Below are 25669 nucleotides of genomic sequence, written 5' to 3'. Positions count from 1 at the left end.
TAAACACATTAATTCATTTATTTTATTATCTTAACATTTTCTTACATGATTCTTTATACATAAGTTTTTTTCAACAACAAAAATAACAAATTATCTTAATTTATAACCTTTATTTATTAAAGTAGATATTAAAGCTCTATAAAAGTATTTTTGAAAAATATATTTGTTAATTACCTTGATTGTTATAATATCCCACCATATTTTCTTTTTTATTATTTCAGTTTTGACAGTTGTGCCGTTTGTTCTTGTCTCTTGTGCAGTTGATTCAGACAACACTAATTGCAATTATGGCGAAGACTCGACTGACAGAACAGTGACAGCCGTCAGTTGCTGTTGTTGGTCGAACTGATTCGATGCACCTGAACTTGTCACGATGTTCTTTTTTTTGCGATGAGTTCCACGCCGGCCGTCAGCGACGAAACTGATCTGATTCGCGGCCAAAGCCAACTTAGCCGGCGTGCCTTGGACAACGCGTCGTGACACCTGATCGGACGCTTCTGGATGAGCGTCGAATTCTCGGTAACTCGACGTAAACGGCGCTATCGGACGAGGAAATGCGAGAAAGTTGTATTAATGAAATGATAAGGAATAAGTAGTCTAAGCAAGTCACTTCATGGAATGTACCGAACATCAGAATGACAATAATCATTCTCATATTAATTATTATGACCTTGTTTTTCGGTGAAAATACTTCATTTAAAAAACACTATCCCAGAGTCAACACATTTTTAGGTATTTTTATAGTACTAGTCAGTTATGCAATATGGCACCAGTCTATTATATAAAAATCAAAAGGCACAATATCTGACGAATACAAAAGGGGGCTAGAAATTTATAAAATCACATAAAACCCCGGTAAGTAGGTTTCCACATGTTTTATAACAAATTTATCAAGTGTGAATAATGTTGCAAGATCACTTCTTCTTCTTCAAGTTGGTACAATGGCTGTTATTCGTTCAAAGCTCAGATCAAATCGCACTTATGTTAATAAAGATTCACTATAGTAATTTAGTTTAGTTTCAGAAACTTTTAATGAACTAATAGCAGTACAAATTGAGAAACGTTATTTTTCAAATTATAAAAGTTTATTAACCAAGAACTGTTATACATATCATAGTCTATCCAGTAAAATAGCCGATCCGCGTTATCAAAATTTATGACCTCAGCACGTCGTAATGTTGCCGTATCAAATTGGTTTACAACGCTTGGCGATTTATAGCGTCTAATTATTATCACTAATGTTTTGAAGAATTTTGAAGGCATTTGGCAACAGGGTCGACCACTACAAATACAAATCGATTTTCATATATTGATACATGTAAAATGAGAATGAGAAATGTTCTCCGAATTTAAAACCAATTTTCTCTTTCTACGAACTGTATTTGACAGTATATTCGATATCATCTATAACGTGCGTAGGCTGTTTTATTGGAAGGGCTATATCTATGGACACTAAATTAATGGAAGGACACTATCCACAATCTTGGTCTATTTTTCAGAAAACATACGAGTGTGGCGACCGCCACGACCCTTTAGGCCACCACGAATCAACAAGTACAAAGTTCGGCAACGCCGGTGGATTGGTACCATGCTGTTCCAGGCTATAAAGACTATCACGACGACGTCTCGCTCTCTTTTCTTTTCCCCATCCCCTTGTAATAGTACCACTTCCACAGCGCTACCGTACTTCCTCTACCTAACCTAATATCCTTTCAATTCTCCCGTCGACCACAGGTATCATTTAACATTGAAATAAACAGTATTTCTTCAATCAGTGTTTTCAGTTCTCGTGCAAATTCCTTCCAAAAATAGTAGTGAGTGTTCTGACAAATAATCGCAGCGGCAGCCACACATTTCGACCGACGGACCGACCCGACGAACATTCCTACAATTGGTGACCCCGACGTGTTCAAAGTGCTTAACAGGTAAATCAACTCAACATAAGCCACTCGACAGGTGCTTGACACGTGCATGGAAGGATAGCACGATGAACGGAACCCATCAACATCACATGGTCGACGACATCCCACGAGACTAGCCTGATGGACGAAAACCACAAAAGCCCACCATGTGTACCATCAACACATGAACACCCTCGCATCACGAAGCGGGACACGTAACACACTTATAGGTACCCTCAAACAAAGCTAAACGCCCCAAGACGAATGACGTCCTGCTACAGCTCCGATGGCAACTGATCCTGTAAAACTCCTCGCTCAGGTTGGGATCCCCATCTCATCAGCAGTCCCCGGGCGTTTGTTTGCATGATTGCGGGTGCACTCCGGAACCATCACGACGACGTCTCGCTCTCTTTTCTTTTCTCCATCCCCTTGTAATAGTACCACTTCCACAGCGCTACCGTACTTCCTCTACCTAACCTAATATCCTTTCAATTCTCCCGTCGACCACAGGTATCATTTAACATTGAAATAAACAGTATTTCTTCAATCAGTGTTTTCAGTTCTCATACAAATTCCTTCCAAAAATAGTAGTGAGTGTTCTGACAAATAATCGCAGCGGCAGCCACACATTTCGACCGACTGATCGACCCGACAAACATTCCTACACGAGTTTCATTTGTAATTTCTAATTTTCTTTCGAAAATTTGTCTTCTTTTATGGCGATCTAGAATGGAACGAATTTTTGATATATTTAAGAAAACGAAAGTGCTCTTCAGCTATATAAATATAAATAATGCAGATTTGCGAAACAAATTTTGAGATTCAAAAACAAAAAATGAGTTTCTTTTTTGTCATATGACGACACGTTACTCGACAATTTGGATAATTATGTTAAACGAGTTATTACATTCAAATAAAAGAGAATAGACTTGAACAATTTGTATTATAGTTATGTACCATTAAACACTAACATACTAAAACCTTTTCTTTATAGGCTCTCGCTTTTGCGAAGAACGTAGAAAGTCTCTCTGATGCATCCAATAGTAGTATGATATCATTGAGACTCTCCAGTTTTCTTGGTGTCTTTTCTCCATCTCCTTAATTTCCTGGTAATTTGCTCTTGTTGAGAAAATATATTTTAGACTCAGTAGGCAACCTAAAGCTTGAAAAGCTTTTAATATATTTTTTGACAATTTGTCTATAGTTAAGATCTTTATAATTGCCTATAAATTTCTCCATGTCCTTTTCAACATCCATCCACCCTTCTTTTTGGGGATCTGTCATAGTCGTGATGTTTCTGAGAGCCTGGAATTTTTTTAACTAGGTATTTGAATCTCCTATTGTTTATGTATCTCCATCTTTCAACTATAGCCTTCATATTTTAATTTGCGAAAAACCTGACGTCCTGATTTTTTTCATACTATTTGCGTTTTCAGCATACCAAAGTTCACGGAAATCAGTTGAAAATACTCAAACAGCTTTTTTGATGCAGATCTGTGTAATCGTGCTTTGATAAAGCTACGTTTTTCTTTTATTATTTGGCTTAAACAATTTTGGCTTTTAGCAACATGTAGCACACTGCTCATAGTTGGCTCCACCATGTATACAACATACTTCTCTTGGAGTTACTATAGTGAATCTATTTTTTGTCCGGAATAACTGCAAAGAAGCCTTTATTTTCTACTGTTAAAAAAACACCGTTCAACATCTCTTTGTAAATAGGCAGGTTTCCATTTGTCCTAACAATATATCTATTAATGGTATTTTCCCCACTTATTTTTGAAGCAATCACTCCAAATCAGTCAATATCAGTCAAATTTTCGAAAATTATATGTTATGTAAATTTCAATTGCTTTAGAATAGCGCGCAAAATTCTCCGAAATATGAAACATGCGTATCTATATAGTAAAGATATTTTTGGAAGACTGAACTTGACAAACCATTAAATTAGTAGGTAAGTTAATCAAGGTCGGTGTGAATATTTTGTTATTTCGCGACTTTATAATTACAATTTAAAAACTGAATTTTATCAGAAATTCTTGTGATAGGAACGTGAATGAAACTATTAGAATATATTATCGGTCAATATGGAGTCAAACATATTAAAATATCTTCGACATCTATTCAAAATTAATTCGAATTGACAGAAACAAAGACCAAGAGGACAAATTAAATCAATAAAATGTGCAAAAATCCAAGAGAAATAAATGTCCAATTTTCAGTATATAATTAATTTCTCACAGTAGTTACTTTCTCACCATTTCTTTAACTAGCTAGTTAAATAAGGTGAATAGGGCGGTTTTGGAATTATATGAATTAAATATTTTTATTAAAATACACAAATAATTAAAGCTGTGTGGGTAGGAATTCCATTCCAAGGCTTTCCCATAATGATACTCATTCTTGTGTAACTGTAAATCTGATTTCATCAATGGAAGTTTCTACGGACATTAATCAAATACTCAATCATAAAAAGGCTCGTGTAATTGGTGATATTTTACCTGTGTTATTGAAAGAGTTGCCACGCTGATGATCACTTTCATCATGTTGACATATATACGAATATTTAATGCCTGTTTGAGGTTAGTTTTACAGTTTGGATTTCGAAATCACCACGCAACAATTGATTGAAGTATACAAAGTAACAGCGGTTGTTGAAAAGGGATCTGAAGAAAATAAATACTGTCTTGCAATATTCCTGGAAATCTCACAAACTTTTATCCTGGTATGGAATTTAGGTAATTTAATTATATTAATATGCAGATTGCTACCGTGGAACTATCACTAACTACTGAAGTTATAAAGGGTCATTCCCAACATTTACACCTATTTGCTGAAGTTCTTCAGGGCAGTGTCTTGGAATCACTGTTTCAGCTCAACACTGCTGTTATCTCAACAACAGAGGAAAGAAAAGTACTGGAACATTGCCGACAACACGGTTATTATGACACAAGATTAATGTGCACCAAGCGCATAATAATGTAGAAAAAGTATAAGTGACAGTGAACATGATCTTCAAATGGACCAGAGACTAGAAAAAACAGCTTAATAGGTCCACATTTGTCCATGTTAATTTTGTGTTGTGGCAAAATTACAAAAATCTAATTATATTACTTAACGAGTGCCCGATTCCTCAAACAGAATTAACTAAATACCGACACCCATCGTGTTAAAATGGAAATATCATGTTAGACAAAAGGCAGAGCAGGTCAGACCCAAAATCAAGCAACTGTACTGGTTAGCTGGAAGATATACTCAATCTGAGCTAAAATCAAACATCAATCATAAAATCAATTTGTGTCTATGGATTACAAATATGAGGTTGCATTAAAACATCAAACAAACTATATACCAACGATGCCAAATTCTTCGATTAATTCCTAATGCTAATAGCTATGTTACCAACGAAGAACTACACCATAACCTTAAAATCAGACGAATTTACGAAGTTATCCAAGATTTTGTCTCAAGTTTAAATATGATCCAGTAGTAGTAAAGAATTATGAGGACCGATAAAGAAGTATGGATGGGCTGCTGGACGACAATTGTTGATAATTTCAGCAAGAATTTCAGCTTATCCGCTCATTACAGGTTGCTCAGCAAGCCATTTCCCATCAATTAAGAGCTCCAAAAATAGTTCGGAATGAAAATATTGAATACCACATTGATTATACATACCTTAGAGGCGCTGAAGGTTTATTTCACATATCAGAAATATAGGGGTTTATGCATCGCATAATTACCTAATCTGAAAATCGTGAGGATACCCTGTCAATGTTTTCACGTCCACAAAGAAGCCATAAATATTAAATAGTTTTTGTGGAATTGAGCAATAAGCAATTATAATTTAATACATACTTGTAATTTTGAATTGTAATCTTGAATCCAAAAAATGATGGTTATTCAAAAATATTTTTAAGTGTTAGTTGTTAGATTTAATATAGATTTGCCTCACAGTAGTTTATAATTTGATTATATGTTAAACTAACTGATACCTCCAAGCTTCGCTGAGCACCTGATAAAAGTACAATGTGGAATTTAAGTGTAAAATGTGAACAAAATCCTTAATATCAAATCACTAATGGTAAAACAGTAAAATACATTAAAAAAAATTATTAAAATAAATTGTGAATGTACAGATTGCGTGTAATATACCTAATGTGTATGTGGATGGATAACATCAATAAAGTATGGTATTATTCCTGGGTATATAGAAAATGTTCTGACAGATAAAAAATGTTCCTGATGAATATGGAGATAATTCAAAATCTCAGGGTACCACCCAATAATAAGAGCTTGACTGTCACTACTTCCTCGTCTTTAGCACATACTAGTCGTCCTTAGCACTCATTGTTAAATAATTTACATTATTTACTAATAGGGGATGCATTACCAGGGGTTGAGAAATTCCAACTTGACTCTATACCTTCAGTTCAAGATGCTATACTAGCAAACAATATTTTACGTTGTACCGTAGTACAAATCTCAGTTTATTTGGTAAAACTTTTGAGAGCCGAAATTAATTGTAATTGTTATGTGCATTCAATTATGAATAACTCAGTAGACCGACAAGTTAAGACTGATTTTATAGGGACAAGGACCAGCCTCAGATTCCTACACAATTGTTTAATTATATTATCAGCAGGTCCTTGACCTATATCTTTTATCCCGATATATTGCCAGGTTTTTTGTCAGATATCTTTTACAAAAAGTAAATTTAAAATATTTTAATTGTAATGTACATAATGATCTTAGATATTAAATTGTTTTTCATTGTTATTAAATTCATTGGTCAACAAAACGTGACGTTAAAGGCTATCACGTGCCACAACTGCGTGACAAACTTTATAAAAGATACCAATCAATGTAGATCAAGATTATCACTCCATCTAGATATTAGACGTAGTGAAAGTTTTCCCCAGAGACCCCTATTAAGTTCCCTTTATATTACTCGATAATTTAAACCTATTAAGAAACGCCAATCTGTCAACGTTTTGTCATCAAAAATCATCCATTTTGGTGCAGTTAAGCGCGTTATATGCACGTTATATTCAGCGATTCATTTTTATTTATATAGATATTAGATCATTAAAATGTTATTTAATATCTTCAATTTGGTTTTATAAAGAATTATTTAATTTTTAATCAACGATATATAATAGAATTACTTCATTTCATTATCATTATCAATGAAAGGCTACATTATTATCAACATATATCTTCTTACTGTTATGAGTGACGGAAACGGTGGAAGCAACCAGTTTTGACAAGAATAGTTCAAAACTCAATAAGTTAAAGTAAATTAACAGTAATGAAAGATAGCGGTGATTTATATTTTTATACCAATAGTGTAAATAGTATAGTAATAACAACGTGGTATTATTTTAAAATAAATAAGGCAATAATAAATTGATTCTGATAATAAAACTCATCGAAAAATATCCTAAAAATGAAAAACGAAAATAAACCAGTCGCTCGTCTCGAATTGAGAACATTCTATGTTGTTTTTATCCAAGATCAACATAATAAAACAGAATTAGAACGGGGAAAATTAACAAAACACTAATTGAACTTAAAATACCCGCATATCTTTGGCTGTTGACTATTAATGGATAGTGACTTAATTATGTACATATATTCATATATATACAATCGTATATAGCGTAGGCGGTTCCGGAAGAAAGATATTAAAATGTTCGTGAATTAGCAAACATAATGGGCATTTCAAAAACCGTACGTGCTTCAATAGATTAAAAGTGCGTCACTCACATTAAAGCTTCAACAAAAGAAAAAATCGATTTTTTTTATTTATTATTTAATTTGTAGATTATTAACTACGATTTGTCTTTATGCTAACTTAAATCTAGATATATAACTATGAGGACCCATCAGCCCTAACTCAGTCTCTGGTGAAATAATGTTTATACATGTCACTGCTGAATTTCTTAATATATGCACCTCACTGCACAACACTACACAAGATCAGATGGTTTGATATTTTTGAGTCTGTGTCCTGTTCTGGTGGTATTCAATAATTGCAATATTTCAATATTTGTCTGAGAATGGAGTCTTTCCTCATGCCCCCTTGCTATTCTTTTGATTTCTTGACTGACTGTGGGTATCTGAAGGTCTCGATGTAGGTAATCAGTCCTATAGTATTTAATGGGTAGTGGGTGCACCCACAATAACTCTCAGGACTTTGTTCTGAAAAATTTGTATTTTGTTTATGTTACTCTTTGCAGAACATCCACATAATTGAACTCCTTATGTCCATATACGTTTCAATATTTGCTTATATAATAGCAATTTATTATGTACTTTATGTGATTTTCTTCCAATTAGCCAGTACATTTTCCTATATTTCAAGAAAAAAGCGAATAAATAAGTGAGAAAATAATAGGTGCTTGTGAGAACGCTGGGTGCAAAAGAACTTCCCATTCGAGCTGCAACAGATTCACAATTTTTGCAAAGTGTGGACGTTGTTATGCAAGTATATGATTTTCCGACTATTTTTACTATTACTGGTATTATATAAACTTATTTAATTGACGTCGGTAGACATCTGCTGTAACAGTTTCATTCCGTTTTAGCAGTTCGTATCACACTACACCTTGCTGATATCCCCACGAATATTTGCTTCCAGGTCAATGGCTTTCTTGAACTAACCGATAACTTTAATGTGCTTCGAATGTTCATAGTGGTCTCCACTTTTTATCGCCAATCATAGGCAGTCTGTTTCCGTGGTAGCCATTTCCCTTCTTTCGAATATTCACCATGACATGCAAATATCTGAAAATACTTTATTCATCAGTTGCGAAACCATTTGATAACTACTTGAGGGATTCAGTTGGGTTTTCGTCCAATAAATCTTGAAATGTATTTCTTATTCGGTCTTTTTATGCCCTCCAGGTATCATTGAGGTATGGGGAAGTATGTTGGACGGGTTCTATATTTGATGTACACCGGTGATGTTCTTGAGTTGCAAAAGAGTACAATGACTATTTGTACTCACTATATAATTGCCATAATGGCTGTAAGTAAAGACCACAAGGAAGCAACAATGAAATTGTAAACATCAAACACCGCATCTGTCAAAACAGGGGGTAACCAAATCATAGATAGAGGTTATAGATAGAGGTTTTACTTAAATAGGCAAAACCGAGGAAATGTTTTGTATCCGTTCAATGCTGTCTCTGAGACCACTTTTTTGATTGGTTCGTTTAAATTGGCCTACAAAGATATTTGATTGGCTCATTTCTATAACGGGATTGTCATGGTCAGCATTCTTGTGTATTAAAAATAATTTATTATTTGATTATATTTGATTATAATGTATCTTTATTCTCAAAAGTGTATCCAGTGTATGTGCGGAAATAAAAAACCAGACGAAGATTTCCTTGGAAGAAACACCTCAGGTTAGCTAGATTATATGTGGGTGACTTAGCATTGCTTTTACCTACAATACAATATATAAATTAATAATATAAAATAATATTATTTATATATAGCATTTGTGTTCATATATATTACTAATTACAGGAATACAACAGAAGGAACCATAAAAATATTACCCACACTTTAAAACCAAAATGTGCCCAAATGAGACAATCGTAAAATTACATTGTAAGGTAAACTGTAAAAGGTAAATGTGATTATATTACACCAAAAGTTTTTCTTACTCTTTAAAATGTTGATTGTAATTTGTAATTGTAATTTAAAACTTAATTATTTTGAAGGGGCTAATTTACATGAAACAAATGCATATTGGTTAAGATATTTATACTTAATATTTTGGCTTAAGGCTTCTTAAACAAGATGACATTAATATAAAATGATATTATACAATTTGCACACCAACAAGATTGGCTTGATTTTATAGACAAGAGATTATAATACTGACTTTATTTTATTGTTATTAGATGCCCAAGCTGTCATTTTAACTCCTCGATTTTACCATTATAAGAGCACAGCATTAATTTTGAGACAAATATCATATGTGTGAATTGTGTTAAATTTTTGTCGCATTAACATTGTAAAAATAATTATAACTTGTCTCAATACATTTTTGTGTTAAACAAGTAAGTAAAATATTAACAGACACAGACTTTCAGCTGTGCTGCTCTGATTTCAGTATGAGCGAACAAAAAGATAGAAACTTTAATATATTTTATTTGAATTGATAGCACTAAAACAACAAAAGGGAAAAAGAGCTATAGACAATTTTTATTATATTTGTTTGTTGTGTTTTCAATTTATATCCACATTTAATAATTTTTAGTTATATACTTATATATATATATATATATATATATATATATATATATATATATATATATATATATATATATATATATATATATATATATATATATGTGTTAATTTTATATTAATAAATGGTTTTGAAAATTACATTTTGGTTTTATTTGAACGTTATTGTGATGTCACGTGATGCGTATGAGATCGTCGACTAATGAAATGCTTTCCTAATAAAATATTTTTATTACAGGTGCCTGTAACGGTAATTTAAACTAACCACTGAAATTGAGGAAAATGAGGTTTTGAGCGCCTTCGTGCTGAGAGCACGCTAAACAATTCTGAAATTATTTGTATTTAGTTAACTATAATACTCTATGAACCAAATGCAATAATAGCAAAAAATTTTAGAAAGGCGTGAGAAGGCCATGTAAAGAAGAATAAAGAAGTAATGAATATCAAATTTAGAAGAAAGTGTTTATTTAGTTCATTAGTTTCTATTTAAAGAAATTATGTTCTGTTAATATATAATAAAATAATGCTGTATAATCAGAGCATATATGCAATATCCAGATAAGGGATTGTGCCAAGAAGAGCAATCTGGACGTAACTCGATAGTTTTAGAATAAAGTATTGAAAGACACATTTCATGTCTCGTATTGTTTCTGCATTAGTGATATCGCTATGCAGTCTGTAACGAACACCATCAACCAATTTTTTTAAAGACTCTCTAAATGTGCAAAGTCTTATTTATCATGTCACTGTTGAGACAGCCATCACAACATCGCGCAGCGAAGAAGGTAACATAAAATTACTAAGTCTCTTGAGTTGATGTACTGTGATATTAGTTATAAAGTCATAAAGTAAAATAACATCGTTTTTAGTGTAAACAAGATGATGGAATCTAAGATCGAAGATGTTCACTATTTTTATTTGTAATCATTTAAGATATAATTGCATTTATTATCAGATACATAATATTACTTATTGACTTAGTAATTGTTTAAATTGTAATTCTAGTCACTATCACTGGAGTCATGGGTGGTAGTTACTAGTTTCAGGATTCCACTTATGGTGAAATTCAGAATGGTCGAACGCAAGGAATTCAGAGAACACGTGACGTAGTTATATCAGGAACAGTTGGTTCAAGAACGGTGTTATATTTCCACCATTTCACATTTGTTGACTTGGATATTGAAATTTTTCTTGGTTATACTGTAGATCGGTAACTGTAGCGGTGTATTCACGAGATATAGAACGAAAGTAGAAAAATAAGTGGAACGGATGAATTAGAAAATGAATAATTAAATAATAAAAGCAGATATATTAACTTTTACCATCACTATCACAAGAAGTTTCCATAGTTTCTTTTAACAATGGCAGTGTTGATTAGAATCCTGGATCGCCCATAAAGTATTCAGATTTTGTTAATAATTAATTGATGTCATTAATAATTTATTCGTTTACCTTTGTTTCTTTTTTCCGCCTAGATGTATAATATTATCTTTGAATATCCATTAACACAATTCCAAAAATTGTTTTTGTTACTATAAATAGTAATATTGAAAGTGCTGAAATAACACACCCTCTTATACCATAGTATATATTGTGTATTTTACTAACTAAATAAAATAAAATAAGTAGAGTTATCACAATATCTAAATAGACATTATGATAATTTACTAGATAACTTGATAAAAAAGTGTAAAAAAGAAATAAAACAAACAAAATACCACTGGGAACTCTTATATCTCTAAGTTTATACATCAATAAAGTAGTAGTTTCCGCAGTGCCTGTTGAGGTGCATTTTGTTTATTTCTGTTGGAGTGGAACAACGGTTTACGTTTGAAACATAGATACTATTTAGTAAACGAAGGACTAATACTGTAGTTACACAAAGCAGGATAAACAAGATCCACTAATGCTGAGATTGTTTCCTTTACAATGTTAACAGCTGTATTTGTTTTGCTAAATGAGTTTAAATGTCGATGAAAATTTCTTGATGTTATGGCAAGAAAGTTAACTTTTATATTTTAGGTTAAATAATTATAATAATGTACCATTAATTATATATCAAAATGTATTTAAAAACATAATGAAATACTTTTAAAAATATCAATAAGCATCTCACTAAATGAAATAGATCAGATTCGGTCAGCTGTAAAATGAACTACAAAACAAAAAGAGAGAAATCAGAACGTGAAGTAAATTTCTCCCTCGAAGTTGGGAATGTGATAAAAGAAAGAAGGAAAAAGCTAGAAAAGTATAACACAGATGAAAATGTAATATAATCATTAATCAGCCAAATCAAATGATTGAAGTAATAGGTTCGGCGCAACGACGAAAATGTTGAATTATTCGGACCTTTAATGTATTTCAACCCAACGATATACCGATTAAGAAATAGCATGTCCAATTTTACATCGTGGAATAACGGTCTACAAAATACCCAGAAATATAATCCGAGATGTTGAACACGGGCGGGGTGCCGGCAGCGCCAACTAGAACCCGATAACGAATAGCTGGCGGCATCCCCGAGATGTTATTGAAGGGTATTTCGATTCATTCAGTGCTCAACCATCGTTTGGTTTAGACGTGCCACCGTCGACTGCCCAAGCGTCGTCTCCAGGTAACACCGCTGCCATCCGTTTTATCTAATTGTATTTTTCACATTTTTTATATAGCCAATAAATAACTGTCACATAATGCAAACACCACTGTTTCATTTCGTTTTACCTCCATTCACCGAGCCACATCATTTTAGAACCCTAAGAGTTTAATTTAATTTTAATGTTGGATAATGTTTTAATGTTTTAATATTGATATGCTTATACCGCAGACAAGTGTTTTGCTTGTGAAATGATACACGTTCAAGAGAACGATAGGAATACTTTCTTCCAAATTAAGATTAAACTAAGCGTATCTATTGTAAAATGTAATAAAATATTAAGTACATTCTTGAAGCACTACATTCATATTGATTAAAATACATTCAATTATTAGTATTCCATAATATGAAATATATTCCCCTTGTGCCGAATAAAAATTATATGGTGGATGTTTGGATTATTTATTTGAGATTATGTTAAGTTACATGACAAATTAAATAACAGATCAATTGAAAAATCCGCGGCCTACCGTAGTAAAACACATTTTTTTCCATATTTCATCATAATTCCCTTCAAGAATTATACACTGATTATAGCAACCCTCCAACTTCTCCATACTATTTATGTAGTACAATTTGTGCTTTCCTTCAAAATAGGCTTTAGTTTCGGTGATCACCTCTTCGTTCGACAAAAATTTCTTCCCAGCGAGCATTCTTTTGAGATCTGAGAACAGGAAATAGTCTCTGGGGGGCAAATCTGGAGAATACGGTGAATGAGGAAGCAATTCGAAGCCCAATTCATGGATTTTGCCATCTTTTTAACTGACTTGTGACAGGGTACATTATCTTGGTGAAGCAGCACTTTTTTCTTCAAATGCAGCCGTTTTTCCAATAACGCTATGTAATAGTCGCTGTTGATGGCCCTTCCTTTTTCAAGGTAGTCTCAAAATATAGACGCCATAACCTTACCAGACACTTTGGAGCGGGTTCATCGTGAGAAGTCCACTCGGTTGACTGTCGATTGGACTTCGGAATGAAATGATAAAGCCATATTTCATGCAATGTCACATATCGACGCAAAATTCGGGTTTATTACACTTGATCATATTCAAACACTGCTCCGAATCATCAACTCGTCGTTGTTTTTGGTCAAAACTGAGCTCGCGCGGCACCCATTTTACACAGAGCTCTCTCATACTCAAACTCAAATATTCGTGAATGATATGATGTACACTGTCAGTTAATATCTTTAGAGTGTCTGCTATTTCATTCAATTTCAATTTACGGTCATTCAATATCTTTTTATGGATTTTTTTAATGTTTTCGTCGGTAACAACCTCTTTTGGGCGTCAACTACGTTCATCGTCTTCGGTGCTCATTTCACCACGGCTAAACTTAGCATACCAATGTTCATGGTTGATTTTCCTGGGGCAGTGTCCGGAAACCAACAACCCAATCAAGCCAAGTTTTTGCTTCAACTGTATTTTTTCGCTTCAAAAAGCAATATTTTAAAATTCTTTTTTATCCATATTTTTCGCAATAACAAAAGTTGCTTCACTCAAAATACTATGATTCACAAACTAATGCTCCGACCGGTACCATTTATACACGAATATCTTGAGGGTTAGTACTAACAGCATCGATATTTACGATAATAACTGATTTTAGCACCCTCAAAATTTTGCCAAAGCACTTGGCGAATTAATATGTATTATCAACAAAGTCCGTCAATGTTGAGTGAATAATATAGTGGCTTCAAAATTCAATTACATCTTTAACGCTAGAGATTTTTTAGGCCAAAACGTTTCTAAAAATAGCATCGATATTCAAATACTAGCAAAATCGTTGTTAGTGGTTAGTTACAACTTTTGTAATGATATAATAAACACTGTCTTGTAAACAATGCCATTGTAAGTAACGATTTAATATTTTGGAAGCAATAGTCACTGATAATATAAACTAGATAATGTATAAATGATGAGCTTTAGGGTTTGTGCGGGTTCGAATCCTGCTGGGGCATGGTCGTAAATTTATGTGATTTTTGTGATTGTTTAAAATCTGTGATTGTCCTACGCAAGAGTATAAAATCCGACAAGGAAAATGATCCCTTCTGGGATGATATCTAAAGTTGGTTACTCGCCAGTAGGTAGGCTTAATACTGAGGACCATGGTTCGGAGTGCACGTTAAACTGTACGTCCAGTCCAGATAAATCCATAGTTGGTAAAAGGAGAATTTAAAATATAATTTAAAAAAAAGTACAAAAATATATATAAATCTTGGATCTTAAGTAAGCAGACGTCTTTATTAATAGATGCAGCGTTACAGTGAGCAAATATTTAATCTGTCACACCTTTTGTGTTGTTAGCGTTTTCCATCCTTTTTAATCACTCTAAATATTGACTTTAATTGACCGAGATATGAGTTTTAAAACTTAATCAGTTGTTGATTTATCTATGGGGAATAAATGTATCAAGACGCGTTGTAAACCATATTTCTATACGCTGTTAAAGATGCGATTATAAACTGTTACTCAGATACCTCTTGTAATCCTTCAAATATCTAGGTCAGTATGCGTATATATTCGTTCCAAAAATAATAATTGTATAGCAATTTTATGTAAACATTTACGAGAGAACAAAGTTATATTCGGAATCTTCTTCAAACGTTCGATAGATGCAGTTCTCGTTATATTGGCGAAAGCGGATAAGCCACGCGTGGGTGTGATATACGACGACCTATAATTTATTATGGAGGTTTAGTGCTTTTTGTTGGAGGACGTACGCGTGCACGACGAAACAAGTGCAATGTATCATGTGATGTACAGATGGTGCGTCAAAATGCATGCGTAACGCTATTTTTACAAGAGCCCACATTAAATATCGTACCTACAATATAAAAACACTAAAAATAAACTAAAGACGTTTTGTTCAAATTAATATTTGAGGTTGTTTTGGGAGTAATAACATACACATAACAAAGTAATAAACATACAGATGAAAACCAAATTGTTTGTTTCTTCCTAACAAAGTTATCAAGAAGGTAATGTCAGTATTTTTCTCTTTTTTCCTAATTCTTATCAGTAGGCATTATCACCGTTCACTGGAGTAATGCTATATGAAAACTTAATAATTTGTCTTCTATTTTTTGAACTATTAAAAAGATATTATTAGTTTTTCTTGCTTGTTCTCTTCATTCTTATTAACAGATATTGTCAAAGATTTATTTAGAATTTGTTCCGGAATAATGTTATACGATAAACATAATAACATGTCTTTCTTTAATGAACTGTTAAGAAAATAGTATGTTTCTACTCTACTCAACAAATTCTAAGAAAGATTTTAGTAATTAATCGTACTTAGAATTTGTCTCTAGAGTAGTAGAATGTGTAGAACAGAGTAATTTGTCTAATTTTTATTGAATTATTCCTTCTTAAAGTAAACCTTATCAAATTCCTATATAGAATAATATTGTGGGTCCGGGTTGGATGGCGAAGTAATAAAAAGGATTCCTGCTGGGACGTCAGCGCAAATGTATGTTTATTATTGTGTGTGATTGTCCTGTGCAAAAGTGTAAAATCGGACAAGGAGGGTGTTTCCTGGGATGAATTCTAAGTTGGACACTCGCCAGTCGGTAAGTCTAAATAAACCATAACTGACATGAAGGAGACTTTAAAATATAACAAAAAAATGAAATTATAGCCTGACCCATCCTAGCAATACAGCTACAGGAAAACAGAAGATTGAAGCGAACTGCATTCTTAACTTTAGCTTAAGTAGATTAGTTTTATTTTAGTTTAGGAAATACATACTGATCTATTAAACCCGTGCTGGCTTTGCTTGTCTATTAATGCAAGCACAACATAACAGTAGTAATAAATTAATTGGTAAATTAAGATTGTACTAAGCATATACGCGTACGTACGTAAAAATCAAACATCGCTATTTTTATAGATAAACTTATTAAAATATGTTTTCGGATTATTAATAAATACTCTGAAGAGGACTATACTTTGAAGTTTGTTTGTTTGTTTTGTTTTGTGTTAACGACGAAGTTTCGGTTTAAAAATATTAATACAGAATTATAACTTAAAATGTCGAAACGGTTCACATCTCAATGTATCTGAAAAAAAGTAAAAAAACCTGTACTTTAGATGGAAGTAATTGAAAAGGTAACATAATTTACATCATATTTTACTACTGCTATACTAGAGAAGCTTCAGTAAGTAGCAATTAAATAAAAAATCGATGAAAAGTTGTGTCGATCACAATAATCAGGAAGATCCGAATATGTTTCCGATATTAATGTTTTTTTACCGATCGCTACCAATTTTGGAAAAGAGATTCAATCAGAAAATGACGGTCCCTATAATAAATGTGCACCAATTACGGTGACTTCACTAAGTGCAATTAAACAATAGTTTTTCCACCCAGAAGAAATATCACACGATATCCCGCTTAGAAGATTATTTTCATGAAATTATTACAGAAACCATTTTTCTGAGGCATCTGTAATCTACAAAGATGGCCGTAAATCAGTAACTAGTTATATAAATAAAACGTTATTTATTCATAAATTGAAGAATAATGAAAACGTTAAAATAAAGTGGTTACTAATACTCTATATTTTGTTTTTCATGCTCTTTATTTAACCCTTCTAATGTTTATATATGCTCTTGGAGTGGATATAATGGTTGGAAATACATTTGATTGGAGAATTTTCTGAAATTTATACCTATCGAAGAGCATAGCGATTGATATTAGCGAGATAAAAATTAAAAATTATACAAAGCTATGGCAATGCTTCAAATATGCCGAGGAAGTATACCGGTATCCCAATAAGAATCAAGAAGAAATGAAAATTTGCAACCTTTGTGCCATGTGCGTGAGACTCACTAAACTTGATAGGTATTCTGTATGGTATACTACTGGGCGTGCATCAGAAACAATATAGATTTTTGAAATAGTGCAGAGACTATGCAACTTTCTTTCACCACCGATAGAATATATTAACAAAATATTTAAGTTCAAAGAAAATTGTTAAAAGTCTTTCACAAACTTGATGATCAGACGAGCTGATGCAACAAGGGCCTTTCATGAAGGTCACAATAATATTATAGAAGCTTTGATAATGATGTAGAAACACGAGAAACAAGAGATTAATTCCTTAGTCTGTCCAGAAAAAAAGGGAATTATTTTGAATCATTCGTCAAAGAAAGAATCCAAACGTTTATCTGCGCTCAGTTCGGACGTGCCACTATCGACTGCCCAAGCCCCATCTCCAGGTAACACCGCTGACAGCCCTTTTTTTATCTATTCGTATTTTCCACATTTTCTATAACTTCAATAAAATAACTGTCACATCATGTAACCATAACTGTTTCATCTCATCTTACCTCCATTCACCAGGCCAAATAAAACCCTAAAACCTAAAAGAACAAAACGTAGAAGCTCACGCCAAAGTTTTTTTTTTGATGGCTTATTACTCCATCTGAATGGAAAAGAGGAATTTAAAGTAGATACCTTTCTTTCCTTAATTGGCACTCTCAGTGATCATATAAAACAATGATTGCTGCTTTATATGAAAGTACGATTTGTTTTTTTCTTCATTTGAAAAATCTGTTAAGATGATGTTAATGAAATGGAGTTTGAAATGGAATCTGTGCAATTAAGAGAATACTTGAAAACTGTTTTTAATGAAAATGAAGGAACTGATATAGTATAACGATATGAATTGAAGTAAATTATATGCGATATCGGCATTTCATAGATCGCCTTTTTAAAATTAAAGACACATTTCCAAATGTAGATATAACATTGAGAACTTCTTAAGCATGATAGTAACTAAATGCAGTAGAAAACACTCTTTCTGTAAATTGAAAATATTAAAAAATTAAATAAGAAGTAAAGTATCTTAAGAGAGATTACCCAGTTTATCGCTGATGTCCACAGAACGTCATATGTTCAAAAACATAGATTTTTATGAAGTTATTAACGATTTTACCCATCTCAAATCTAGTAAGGTGCCTCTTCAATCAACATAGTTTTTTAAGCCCTAATCTGTAAATACTAAAATAGTTACTTTTGTGGATTGTATTAAATTATATGTTCATTTAATATTACTGAAGAGAAATAGAAATCTAGAACTTCATATACTTTCATATATGCCAGTAAGTTAAAGATGGCCATGATGCTATTTTATTCTAATATTCTAACGTATTTATTATTCTTTAAAAATATATTATTGCTACAGAAAATAGGTGTTTTCACGAAAAAAAGAAATTATTTAAGTATTTTAAAGCTTAAAATTATTTAATTATGAATTCAATAGTGTATATTGTTTAAGTAATGTTGCTGTCCTGTGTAAAATGGTTCTAAGTTGTAAACGGAAAAAGTATCATATATAATACTGACACAATTCATTCTGATTGATTTTATTTCTAGTTATTCTTCATGAACTAGATATAAAAATACCTTCCCATAAATATATTAACCATCATCTCAATTGTTATTTGTCTTTTCTGTTACTGTATATATTATATACTGTAAGATAATTCAGCAATATAATAAAATATTGTATTTTTTACTGTGAACGATTCTCTATTGGCTTCGTAGGTTGACGGCGGACGCGCATATACCAGCAAAAACAAATGATACATCACTAATACAAACATTCGCAGCCCACCGTTTGCTTTTCTACACAGGTCATAATTGTTACCAAAATAATTCTTACGTAAAAACCAGATGTTGACGATTTTCAAACAAGAAAAAGAAACGTAGAATAACATTTTTATTGTTTTAACACGATATTAACTAAATAACTTCGAGCTAACATTGTTATATTGTCCGGAACCTAATGTACTATGTTTCTTCGTATCCTAATTTAATTAATCTCGTCTCTCTTTCTGTCCTCCCTACCTCATTCAAATTTATGTAATGAAACGCCCAATTAATTTGATGTCAATCGGGTCTCATTTAAAGTATTTGGTACGAATCTGTGACATCATATTATTGTGACATCATTCTTACAGTGAATCATTGTGTGTTAGGCAATGACAACGACAACGACAGAAATAAATCGATAGTAATAATTTATTTTTAAATCTGATATGCGTTAACAGAAACTTGATATACTATATTTTGCATATTTATATTAATTCAACCAAAAATATCATTTTAAAATAAAACAATATCCTCATATACAGTATTTCAACTTAAAAAAAGGTTTGAAGAATTTGGAATGCTAATTTTTCCGTGGACATACAATCTGGATTTAAATCTGATAGATAATCTTTGCGGGCGCTTGATTTGGAATTTTGGAAAGTACATAGCTACATAATACATATCAGGATAAAAGCCAGATTAAGAATATTCTTGAGTAAAATAACAGCTAAATAGCGAATATTTATTTTAAAAACTAATATGTATTGACAAGAACTTCAGAAACAATATTTCTTATGTTTTTTGTTATATTTTATAATCTTGTTTTTACCAAGGAGCGTCTATCTGGAGTGGATCTACTGTTTAACGTAAACTCCGAACCACGGTCTTCAGCATTAAGCCTACCGACTGGCGAATGGCCAACTTGAAGATCATCCCAGAAGATATCCGGTCTTACCCATCCTAGTTACTGGCGTGACGGCGATCATTTCTATTGTCGGACTTTGCACTGTTGCTTACGTACAATTACAACTGATAAAGAATCACAATTATAAATTTACGAGCACGCCTCAGCAGAATTAGAATCCGCCACTATCGCAACAGCAGGAGGCCGTCCTGTCGCCTATACCACTTCGTCACCAAGCCAACATTCTTACGGTTCGATTAATACACTTGAAAAAAATATAATATTTCAATAAACTATGACTATATAAGTACACTACCTGTTTCGTAGTCGCACTGGTTAAGCTGACACGACAGTGCTTATTGCTGCAATAGTCGAATACCACCGGTTCATGGTTTGCAAAATTTTGTTTCCAATTCTGACTACTCATAAGCAAGAGCATAAAATCAGCCAACAAACCATCCTAGTCAGGCCAGTTAACCAGGTTGGAAAAAAGACCGAATTTCTTTTAGGATGATCGAGACAACGATCAAATCCAGTTCTGATAACTCTGGTTAGTAAAAATGAGACTTTCTAAAATGTAAAAGTTTAGACATAAACAGACACTATGTTGATCCTGTTTTAAATTTAATAGGGAATATTTGAAGGACTCTAATAAATAAATCTTCTTCAGAGCAATTTCAGAGAAATTAGGCTAAATATCAACAGATAGTAGCTATTAATAACTGGGACACTGGGATTAAAATGAATTTATGTATTATTTATAAAGGTAAGAGAGGGTAAGATAAAAATACCGATCTAACAAAGGTACGTAAAAATGTAACTTTCTTGTCTGGGTGTACTTGCATTTGTCCGTCAAATAGTTTCTTTACATGATTTTTTGCAGTTCAAAATGGGTAAGTACCATGCTATTGTGTTGGGAAATGGAAAAACATAAGTAAATGAGATACCTGAGATTATGGGGATATCAGAAGGCGTGATTATGACTTCGCCACAATACGTCAGAAACGAGGCAGCAACCGCAGTTGTGCGCGGCACCCGGTAGTTTGGTACGAAAGAGGACGATGCAACTCAATCGCATCTGTCCGAAATGCCAGCGTGTTGTGGGATGCGAAAGGGGTCTTGTTATTTGATTACATTTAAAGAGGCAGAATACTTGCAGACGAATATTGTACCAACTTCATTGACCAGCTGGATGCCAATATTCATAGATGAGTATTGCTTGAAGCAGGAAAAACTCAAAAAAGTCTTTCACCAAGACAACGCAACTGTAGACAAGATTGTATTGGTAACGCTAATAATTAGGAAACTTTGGCCTGATTTACTTTGTCTGTCTCTCTTCCCATGATTTAGTACTCTAGCACTTCCATTTATTTCTAAACATGAAGAAATTTGTTTCTTGAAGCGCGCTTTGCCTCCAGTGTAAACATTCAGAGAGGCGCAAATGAACATATTTTCAAAGCTTTCTAGATCCTCACATACATTACAGCCTTCCAGACTCTCACTTCGATTAAGAAAAACCGATGTTGTAAAAACACTGGACTAAATATTATTGAAGACAGAAGAGATTATGTAAAAAAAAATCCAACCGAGAACTGTTCACCTCACTCTTTTATATTAATTGTACACATATTATAACTCCATCCTATTCTAGGTATATAGTCTGTATATATACTTAAATGTCAACTGTATTAATCAAGTATCAATAATAAAGAAATTTTCTCCATTGGACTATAACCAATTATTCAACCAAATTTAAAATAACTACTAACTTCATCAATATACAAACAATATACAGTCATCCAAAGAGTGAACTCACTTCATCACAATTGAGGGCGTCAAAACGTCGCAATGTTGCCGCGTTTAACTTTGACTTTTAGTTTATTTCAGCTTTTATAAATTACAACATTCTAATGCAAAGAAAATAATGATTTTTTTTAAATATCATTTATTTTAACATTATAGTTCATTGTTCACTGCTACTTTGGATAGAGTATAAACGCTTTTTCACATGAGGTCTAGTATCATATTGTAGAGTTAACACATTTAGCTTCAATTATTCTCGCCTTTCTTCTGTTTTAGGTGTTATCATCGGTAACCGATAAAATTTTGGAAATAGTGATTACAATAAGCGATAACAAATAACACCTTTCCGGCTTTACCAAATATAGCATTGTCTTGGCGTAATGTACATTTCGTTTTGTTTGTTTTTGTTAACACTACTTAATTCAATTGTTATATTTATAATGATCACAATGCATACATTTTGCATCGGCGAATATTACAATGCGTCATAATCATAAGAATTCGATGCAATTTATCGAATATTTTTTGGACTGACTGAATAAGTATCACATTTGAAGGAGATTATATTAAGTAATAAAGTTGAATTTTGTCTAAAAGTTCTTTTATTATAACTACATTATAATGCCCGAGATCATTGTGTGATGTATCAATGCAATCGCTAGTTGTGGTTGGGTTCAAGTAATAATCCAGCAATATTTAAGCGTTTTCTTTAAATATAGTACCATATGAGAAATAAGAGAGTCAAATGTTTAGTTAGAACAGGATATTATTTTATGAGCCAATAAAAACTAAAAATAATTATTATAGATGATGATTGTAAATATCCATTAAAATAATCATTAAAACGCTTTGAAAATGTCAAAAGGCCACAAAGAAAAAAATTTTTTTAGAGGTTTACACCATAGTTGTACTTATAGTAATAAAAATAACGTAAAATTAATGTGTTTTAAATTACTTGGTTCTTTTTAATACACTCTACTCCATACCGTCATGTCCTTAAGTTTCTTCTTAATGTTTAACTTCCTCTTTTCCCGCCTTCCTATCTTCAACATGTTTCACGATGTCTTTCGATCACCACCTTGGACTTTGTTAGCGTCAAATTTCTTATAATATAAAAATCATATTGATACTGTAGCGCTATATTAGATGACTTGGTCAAGTAGATATGTAGACCACAAAACATAGGAATACCTCCCGTAATACGTCTGCGCGTCCGAATTACTAAACGATCAGAAGTAAAATCATTACGGATATCTTTTCTTCACTTCGATTAAAAATTTTGTAACATCTTTAGGACAGGTTATATTTGTTTTTATTTTAATTTTGTGTATAATTGTAAGGAAATTTGCTGTTGTGGCGTTATTTCTGTAGAATTTAAGGTAAATATTACTGGTTAAAAGCAAAATCATAATAATACATGGGCTGAAAAGTCCCAGCCCCAACACCTAGGTGGCCCTAGTTTTATTATATTCACCGCTTTTTCAGTTAGTATTAAGCCTCAAAAGCTGTTAAAATTTCATGAGTTAAGATTTCTTTAAATTTTTTTAAAACAATGGATCAAGAACTATTTCTTGTTTTAACTTTACACTGCTTCTTGAAGCGAAAATACAGTTTAAGCGAGGTAATGGCTTGAACATTAGTTTGCTGTTTTCGAACGTTGTCGTAGAGACACCGATTATGCGGAACACAGTGGATGTCCAAAGGAGGTGGTAACACTAAAAAACACAAAATCGTTTTGAATGATGGAATAATCAAATCGAGGGTTACCTAACATCGTAAATATATCAAAGGAACCTGTTGGTTTTATATTCCAAGAGCATTTGACTATGAGAAGGCTCTGTTCAAAGCGGGTGCCGCGTTTGCTCACTGTTGACCAAAAACAAGAAGAACGCGTTGATGATTGAGCAGTGTTTGGCCATGTTTAAACGTAACAAATTCCAGAATCACTCCGGAATCAAAACGATCGTCATCTAAGTGGATAGCAACTATTGCAACAGTTATAATTTTTGCGTGTATCAATTATTTTATGTTTCGGAGTTCCAATATCGTTTGATTGCCGCACTAGTAAATGCGACAGGACGGCCCTCCTACTGTTGCGATAGTCGCGTGTTCGAAACCTGCTGGGGTGTAAATGGTTGTAAATTTATGTTTGTGATTGTCCTTAAGTAAGAGGGCAAAATTGAACAAGGAAAATGATCCCAGTCACGTCAGTAACCAGGCTGGCTAAGACCTGCTGTCATCTGGGATGATCTCCAAATTTACTCACTCGCCAGTCAGTAGATTTAATGCCGAGAACCGTAGTGCGTAGCCCATATTAAACAGTAGGACCTTAAGTCAGATAAACCTTAACTGGTAAAAAGGAGACTTTAAAATATCAAAAAAAGCTCTTTTCTCCTTTTATGCTCATTTATTTTTTATTCTTTCTTGTAATATTTCTTGATAGAATTGATGCTATGTACTGAAAATGCTGTTTACTTTAATTCTCGTTTCTCCTTCATTATAAACTTCTGTATTAACAGGCCAATTGAAAAGTCCCCGGCCTGATACATAGATAACGCTACTGGAATTAAATCGTTTTTAATTAGCCCGAACCTTCAACAGATGCGTGTATAAATTTGACAGCGGTTCATTGGTTCATTATTTCGGTTCATTAGTTTGTGAATTATAGCATTTTGAGTGAAGCAAGTTTTGCAATTGTGAAAAAATGGACAAAAATGAATTTCGCGTGTTGATAAAATATTACTTCTTGAAGGAAAAAATATAGTTGAAGAAAAAACTAGGCTTGATGCCGAGTTTCCGGACACTGCCTCAGAAAAATCAACCGTGAAATGAGCACCGAAGATGGTGAGCGCAGTTGATGCCCAAAAAAGGTTGTTACCGACGAAAACATAAAAAATCCACAAAATGATATTGAGTTACCGTAAACTGAAATTGAATGAAATAGCAGACACTCTAAAAATATCAACTGAACGTGTACATCATATCATTCATGAATATTTGGGTATGAGAAAGCTCTGTGCACAGTGGATGCAGCGCGAGCTCACTTTTGACCAAAAACAACGACGAGTTGATGATTCGGAGCAGTGTTTGTAAATGATCAAGTGTAATAAACCCGAGTTTTTGCGTCGATATGTGACCAAGCCTGCGAAAACGCTGTATCGTGGCGTCTGTATTTTGGGATGCGCATGGAATAATTTTCATTGACGTCCTTGAAAATGGAAGGACCATCAACAGCGACTATTACATAGCATTATTGGACCGTTTGATGGGCGAAATCGCCGAAAAACGGCCGCATTTGAAGAAAAAGAAAGGGCTGCTTCACCAAGACACTGCACCGTGTAAGTGAAAACGATGGAAAAAATTTTCATGGGATTGGGCTTCGAATTGCTTCCTCATCCACCGTATTCTCCAGATCTGGCTCCCAGCGACTATTTACTTTTTTTTCGGTGTATCACCCTCGAAGGGAATTATGTTGAATAATAAAAAACTAATTTTGCCAAAAAATTATGTTGTACTATGGTAGGCCGGGAACTTTTCAAA

The 25669-nt window shown here is 33.0% G+C and overlaps 1 protein-coding gene and 1 long non-coding RNA gene across 7 annotated transcripts in view; one reads left to right on the top strand and one right to left on the bottom strand.

The window, feature by feature from the left end:
* The window catches only part of LOC143195289 (aminopeptidase N), a 111120-nt gene that overhangs the window by 66549 nt on the left and 18902 nt on the right, over nt 1-25669 (bottom strand). For 2 of the 6 annotated variants that reach the window (XM_076402300.1, XM_076402304.1), the window contains exon 1: nt 175-499. The exons of the other annotated variants lie outside the window; for them this stretch is intronic. In XM_076402300.1, coding sequence (XP_076258415.1) covers nt 175-199 — 25 coding nt within the window. In that variant the 5' untranslated portion in view covers nt 200-499. Of the gene's footprint in view, nt 1-174; nt 500-25669 lie in introns of those variants that run through there. 6 annotated transcript variants of the gene reach the window in all.
* Nucleotides 6997-11887, top strand: LOC143195308 (uncharacterized). Its single transcript, XR_013005514.1, has 3 exons — nt 6997-9316; nt 10580-10805; nt 10845-11887. It is a non-coding gene; the product is annotated as an uncharacterized LOC143195308 (long non-coding RNA).

Source organism: Rhynchophorus ferrugineus, unplaced genomic scaffold (assembly GCF_030347505.1).
Source record: "Rhynchophorus ferrugineus isolate W39M unplaced genomic scaffold, kcgeb_rfMv2 rfM4, whole genome shotgun sequence".
In the NCBI taxonomy this organism is placed as follows: Eukaryota; Metazoa; Arthropoda; class Insecta; order Coleoptera; family Curculionidae; genus Rhynchophorus; species Rhynchophorus ferrugineus.
The sequence above is the reverse complement of the archived record's forward strand: the minus strand, read 5'-3'. Positions and strand labels throughout refer to the sequence as shown.